This window comes from Ptychodera flava, chromosome 1 (assembly GCF_041260155.1).
Source record: "Ptychodera flava strain L36383 chromosome 1, AS_Pfla_20210202, whole genome shotgun sequence".
Taxonomy (NCBI): Eukaryota; Metazoa; Hemichordata; class Enteropneusta; family Ptychoderidae; genus Ptychodera; species Ptychodera flava.
Window position 1 is genome coordinate 6,625,002 of NC_091928.1, and position 7,469 is coordinate 6,632,470.

Below are 7,469 nucleotides of genomic sequence, written 5' to 3' on the forward strand. Positions count from 1 at the left end.
TGATAAAATTCCCAAATTTGACTAAAAATGAGATTTTTAAACTCTCGTTTCAGTCTCGTGAAACAGATGAAAGTTTAAAATTCAATCACTAGTCGGTGCCCCTGTTTGATGTACCGGTGGTGAATTGTAATTAAAGTGATTTATAACGGACGAAATTGAAGTTTGTAAATCACAAATGAGCTTGTATGAAAATGCAAATGTTTTTAAATACTCTTATGTTGTAGTCTCATCAATGAACATGGCAACTTTCCACAACTTCGGTAGGTCCTTTCAGTTTAATGTGCTAAATTGGAAAAGTTCATTACACATGCAAATCAGTAATTAGTAATTAGTCAAATGATTAACGCCCAAAGTAACGGTACATCTTGGTCAATATGCATAGCAAGTTTCATCAAAATATATAAAGTCGATCGTGATCTATACCTCATCAGGAAAGTTTGTTAAATGTGAAAATTGGTAATAAGATGATATAAAGTGCAATACCAATCAAATGTATATCAATGTCATATCATAGTATCTGCAATGTACATTATATCATAGTATCTTCAATGTGCATAGCAAGTTTCTTAAACTTTGGTCAAGTCGATCCAGACGTATATCTCTCGCTAGAAAAGGTCGTTAAATATGCAAATTATTAATAGCTGATATAAAATTGCCAAATGTTTAAACATTCCCATAATTTGAGAGGATGTGCGATTTTTTACTGTTTCTGTAGAATCCAAGCCGAGGAAAACGGTGTTAAAATTTTGTCGGTTGTCAGCCTCTGGTGAAAACACTTACTGTGGAAGTCCGTACGGATAATGGATAAACTGTGGATATCATACTTATGTTGCGATCATAGTTAGGGAAATATAAGTCGAGATGTATCGGACTGGGATCGTAATACTTTCAATAACTGACACACCAAGATGTCGGTTGTAAGCACCAGTTTAGATGTTTATTACAAGTTGGCGAAACGTGATATTGCAGGTCTCAAATCTGTCATTTTACATTTTACAAATTTATATTTTTTTTCTAAACTTACATTACTACAAAATTACTGGTAATATCATTATACAATGCTCATCTAAGGCAAATTTCCGTCAGTCTTTGATTGTACCTTGTGATAAAATAACACACCCAGGAATATACTGTTCTCCATTGTTCTGGTTTAAGTATTATGATTAAGGTGTGGCGCGTTCTCCTTCACGTCAGATCTTGAGCCAACCTTCACACGCCTTATCCACCTGAGGAACGCTTTGACATAGGTCGTTTACAACAAAGGTGTTTAACATTTATCAATGCATGAATGACTTATCAGGTGCCGTCAACTAAGCTCTTTGTGCAAAAAGGTGTTCGTAGGCAGTTTTTCAGCGAGCGGGCAAATTTTAAAATTAATCAGCAGGCGGGGAGAAAAAACTATATTTACTGTGGGCGGGGAGGAAATTTCATTATTTTCAGTGAGCGGGGAGGAAATTTTTGACAGTGGGTACCGGAAAAAAGTAGAGGGAGGAGAAAGCCGTGGTTGATAGAACTTGAGGGGAGATTATAGCGCCTAACTCAGAGTGGAGCAATGTTCCAAGGTATACTGCAAGCTGCTCGAACGGTTTTGTGTTGATCTGAGTTGCCTAGTGGGCATCTAGTGGGCAATGGGGAATTTCAGTAGTGGGGAGAGGGCAGTTGGGAGCTTGAATTGTTGTGGAGAGTGGGGAGCGGGTAGAACATAGATACTGGAGGGCAGTGGGCATCAAAATCTAGTGGGAGGGTATATTTTCTGTGTATGCCAGCGGGAGGGCAGTTACGAACAGCTCTATATCGCCCTCTAAATTTTAGGTCAAGGTCAAAAATAGGTAAAATTGGTATATCAGCCTTCAAAACATGTTTTGTGGTGGTTTTGCGAAATTTATGAAAACTACCAGTTAATTGGCGGCACCTGACTTATGAAATGACGGGGTAAAGCACGTGTATATAATCATTTACATATGATAATTTACAGTCAAACATTTCTTCTCTATTTCCATTTTTAGGAATTCATCAAACCACTTGCTCTGAGCGACTGTAAAATGATTTTTCCAATTTCCAACTTCCCCTTTCCGTATGTATGCACCACTACTGTCCCAACTTCCTTCGTGCAGAATTGCCCCAATACGAACGTCGACGCCTCTCTTCCTCATGGACTCAACAGTGGAACTTTGAACCACCATGTCAAGGCGTTCGTCGATGAGGGGTCGTCCCAAGAACTCAGCCACCCTCAATATTTCTGACTTCAAATCGAGTTTCATGTCTTCATAGTGCAGGTGCAAAACATTGTCTTGGAGGCCGTATTTTTGCCATGACGACACATGTTCCAACCATGGTCCGAACCAAACTTTGCCTTCAGCGAACTCCTTCACCCATTCTTCCCAGGTCAGTTCCATTCGGCTGAACTTAACTGACCTCATATAGTGATAGAGCGAAACGCAGACATCTTTTGGATTTCGTGTAATGTAAATTATTTTACACTTTCTGTTGCCCTCTCGCCATGAAGAATGAAAGTGTTGTGGATGTACGTGACAAGCTAGAAGTCGGGGTGACGCCATTTTTGGTATATTTTTCTTGACATTACGGACATGTTCTCCATACAGTCCAGGCACGAATTCATCTGTCTTCTCGTAAACATAACAAAGGCGCACGGCTTTATCGGTAGGACTCAAGAACATATTCATGTCCTCATACATCGTTGAGATCACGTTTAGCATCCACAGCGTTCCCGACTTGGGAAAAGTGGCCACAACAACGTCACTGTCCCGTACATCCCAAGCACGGTCGAGGAGACGTCCTTTGACGGCTTTGATATCGTACATGTGCTCCATAAAGAAACACCCATCTTCGAAGAAACCCGGCCAACCCGACGTTGCCATTCTTTGAATCGCTGGTAATGTCGGTATTATAAAGATTTCTGCACTGTCACTGTTCCTTGGTTGCGCAAGTATAATGTGGCATGCAGCGAATTGGTAGTGTTGGCTATAATATTCATCTTACCTCCAGTGCTATTTCTGCTTGGCACAGTTGCATCCTTCCCTAGTGGTGGAGTATTGTTCTTGAGCTAACTCAACAAGAATAACAGAAAACAAAAGCTTATATTTGGCTCTTCTAGCCAAAGAGAAACTAGTTTTGCACACGGACAAAACCTTCAGCCAATAATATACAATCTTTTTTTCATTATGATTTGCTTAATCTGTATATTATATCCCTACTTAATATCATCTCAATATTAACAATGCCACGTTACGGACAAACAACTGTCAGATGTAGTGATAAGTTGCAGCATATGCTAAACTAAAGAGACATACTGGAATGCAGTCAAGTTTGACTAAAATATTCGCACTCAACGGTAGAAATTGCCGCCACAAATAGTTGCGGTTTGACAGCTCTTTACAAGCGTGGAAGACAACAAAATGTTGTACAAAACCAAACTGTCGCTTCAAAGTAAACATATGCAAAGTCTCGCAGCAAGTGTCCACCCATGTTAAACTCTCCTGAAACAATAAAAAACTTTGAACCGTAAAAATTACTCTCCCGATCGCGCGCTCTGAAAACAGTGAAGCGCCGCGCCTTGCCTCTACATGAATTCTAAGGCAGCGTCCAGTCGCTATTTTTCGCACAAGCATTTTGACGAGTCATGAAATTTCACGCATGCCTTTGGCGAGGGTCAACATTCTTCGCGCAACTGTTGGAAGGCAAGGTGTGGCCTATGTAGTGCTTTGTCACAAAATATCAAATCATAATACATGGTAGTCGATTGGACAAACTATGAACAACGTTCACGAAAAACAAGCTATATCTGTACAAATATGTATGTTTGAAAATTTACGTAGATGAACTTTGCTTGAAGTGGGAGGTAAAAAATGAAATTACTTTTTGATTTCATCTAAAATATTGCTTCACTACATAGGAGAGTCTAAGAGAAAACTATGAATGATTTTTTACAATATAAAACTAGCTATATTTGTGCATTTATATACATCTGATAATTGACATCAATGTACAGTGATTAGAATAGGGTGGTTACAAATGCGTGTGTGTACATGAAATTTCACTTTGGAATTTCAACAAAAATGTTGATTCATTATTCGTTGTAGTCTGTAAGAAAAATGTGAATATTTTTTTGAAATACTAAACTTGCTAAATCTGTGCTTTATAAGTGTTTGATATTTGATACAAATATTCTTGTTTAATATAGGTTGTTCGAAAGTACAGATATGGACAACAAACCTGATATTGGAATTTCACCTCAAATAATATCCCACTACCTCCAAGGCTATTTCTGAACTGACGCCAGAGACTGGCTATATCCACCTCTATCCAAGCTAGCGTATGGAAAATCATAGCTTTCATAATTGTTGCATGCCCTCACGATTGTGACGATTCTGTATGTGTAATCGTCTTTGTTATTGTTTCTTAATTAGTAAAGTGACTGTCAATTGTAATGTTTATGTTTTAATTATAGTAGCGAGTAACGTACTGTACTTGAGACATGTACTTAAGAGTCAACGGACATAACGAATGACATTCCTGGACTGCATTCCAGTACGTATCTTTGTTTTAGCATGTGTAGCAACTTATCACTTCTTCTGACAGTTGTTTGTGCCAACGTGGCAGAATTAATATTGAAATCGATTGTATTAAATGGGGATATCAATATAAAGATTAAGGCAGTAGTAATGAGTAAAACATTGTATGTTATTGGCTTAAGGTTTTGTCCATGTGCAAAACTAGTTCTGATTGGCTAGAAGAGTCAAATATTAGCTCTTGTTAGCTGACATTGTCACATACATACATACAAACATACATACATACACACACACATATATTATATATATATATATATATATATATATATATATATATATATATATATATATATATATATATATGAGACAAGTTAGCTTATAGGATGGTATGCATGACATTTGCATGATATTTGCCCACCTGCTTGGCTTTCTAGTGGGAGTTTATGTTCAATGATGATGACGTAGCAGCTCTCTTCTTCTTTTTCATTGGCAGCTCTCCTTTCCTGGGCTGCTGTCTGTTTACTCTCTTCAAACAGTTGGCGAAAGTTTTCTTGAACAGCTGCTATAGATTTCATCTTATCGGACGCCATCTGAAATTTTTCCTTTACCCTGGCTTTCAGGGCACGCTTTCTTGGTATAACGCCGACTTTTGTTAAGCTTTTCAACTTTTGCAACAGTTTGTGTACAGCTGATGAAGTTTGCCAGTGCGGTTTACTTAGCTCTCTCAGACCGTTGAACATCTGCTGGTGTATTTCTTGTTGGACATCACGAAACAAAATTTGCATGGCTTCAACATGTGTAACATGTGGAAACAATGATGCGGAACAGGCAATAGAAAAAACAAACTTTGCTGCCACAGTTAGGGGGTGTGGTACCATACCCACTTCGTCCAGGCTCCCTCCAAATCAAATGGTTTTTCCCTAATAAAGGTGTGAAAGTGTCGCTTGTAAATCTACCTTACTGCCGTCTGCATTTTTTTTCAAAAGTAAATTTCTCTGTTAAAATTGCAAATTTAACTCCGAAATCATACTTTCTCTATCTATCGATAAATTTATTTTATGAGACTTACGGGTAATTCTTCTTAATAACATTGTACGACCCTTAATTCGCCAAAATATTTTTGATAAACATGTATAAAATTGCCCAAAATAGGGTCGCAGACAATTTACCTTTGATCCGAGGAGCAGGCCTGCCAAGCCTGGCTAATGATTGGCCAACAAGTCCCGTGTGATGACCATGACCATCATATGACAGGCATGACGCCAACATAGTCATCACACAAAGCCTACCTTGTGCTTTATGCAGGGGGCCAGACTATGGCCTTCCCTACCACAGATAGCTGCGCTTTCACAGCTATTTAAAAACGCGTAAGACAAAATCCCGCTAAATGTTGTACAGAACTGAAACTCTCGCTTCAGAGTAAATTCTGCAAAGTCTTCCAGGAGGTATTCATCCATATTAAACTATCCCGAGACAATAAAAAATCTTGAACGTAAAATTACTCTCCTGATCCCGCGCTAAGAAACAGCGAAGCATCGCGCCTTGCCTCTACATGGATTCTATTAGGCTACATTCACAAACATCTTTGGAGGGGAAGTCAAAAAAGATGTTGTCTGATATCTTGATTTTGTCTTAGCAATACTGTACAGAGATATCGAGGGTAAATTGATAGCGACAGACATGACACAGGTAAGCCTTTTATATTAAAAATGTTTAATACGTGACATTAATTAACTTTTGAAAGAATATTGTTTTCAATACCCTGTGCTTCTATCTACCTCCATGCTTAGCCCGAACACATACGTTCACTGATTGAAACATGGACCCTTTTACGTTCATTGTGTGTACATGGATTTAACCGCCTTTGTCTGCGGTAGCATAGAGGTACAGTCAACATACACGCGACTGCTTCGCAATAACTGCGGCAAAAAGCATCTTATTTGAATCAAAGAAGACATAAATGCATATACACTATAATATGAATGTATAGTAGATGAACTGTTGACTAAATGTTGTTAAGTTTTGAGAATACATCTAATATTGACGGAGAATCGTCTTCATAGTACTAGTATTTTGCGAACGTGGTAACACGAAGGTGTCAAGCACATAATGACGTACTGAAGGTGTAAATACGTGAAACTCTACAATGTCAGTGTCATATAGACCTTTCAAACATATTAATTACACTGATACTACAGATTCCGGTAACAGGACCTACCTAAGAAAAACTAACATTCTTTACAAATGCCTTTTCTATAATGATTACGTTATCAGTATTGTGACAGATTCAGTCCGATTTTTACGTTTGTGTCATTAAGTCATTATGTAAGCCTCGCCCACAAAAATCTCATAAGTTCCATACAGAATCTGTGCACCAGATTTGATTCTAATCCCTAAAGGCGTTCTTACTATATTGCGCCCACAGACACACAGACAAACAAACACACACAAAGACAGACAAACATCGTATGTCACATGTGTCATAAGCTCAGACAGACAGATAAACACACACAAAGACAGACAAACATCGTATGTGATATATGTCATAAGCTCAGACAGACAGACAGATAGACACACACAAAGACAGACAGACATTGGTACGTCAGTAGCTCACGTGTGTGAAAATGTGAACTCTTCAGATAGAATGTGTCTCAGGGAAAGATTGACTCTCAGTTTGTTACATTACTTTCCCTGTATGCAGCTTGTATTGAAACCTACGGAGTGAAAATGTATTTCTTACCATCATGCTGCAGTTCTTAAACTAAATCAGAAAACTTTCCCATCGATATCACATGAAGGCCCGTACAATACACATATGCATACATACAGGGTACGTAAACTGCATATGGCATGCCATAGATGGCTCTTTCAAATGTGTTGCGTACCAGTTCAGTCATTTGCCGGGTATTAAAAAGCAGAAAGGAAGATCGACGCTAG

At 38.4% G+C, this 7,469-nt stretch overlaps 1 protein-coding gene across 1 annotated transcript; it reads right to left on the bottom strand.

The window, feature by feature from the left end:
• Positions 1 to 1,955: 1,955 nt before the first annotated feature.
• LOC139114335 (amine sulfotransferase-like) lies at positions 1,956 to 2,879 on the bottom strand. The gene has a single exon (XM_070676033.1). It carries the CDS (start codon positions 2,877 to 2,879, stop codon positions 1,956 to 1,958), a length of 924 nt encoding a protein of 307 aa, XP_070532134.1.
• Positions 2,880 to 7,469: the final 4,590 nt, after the last annotated feature.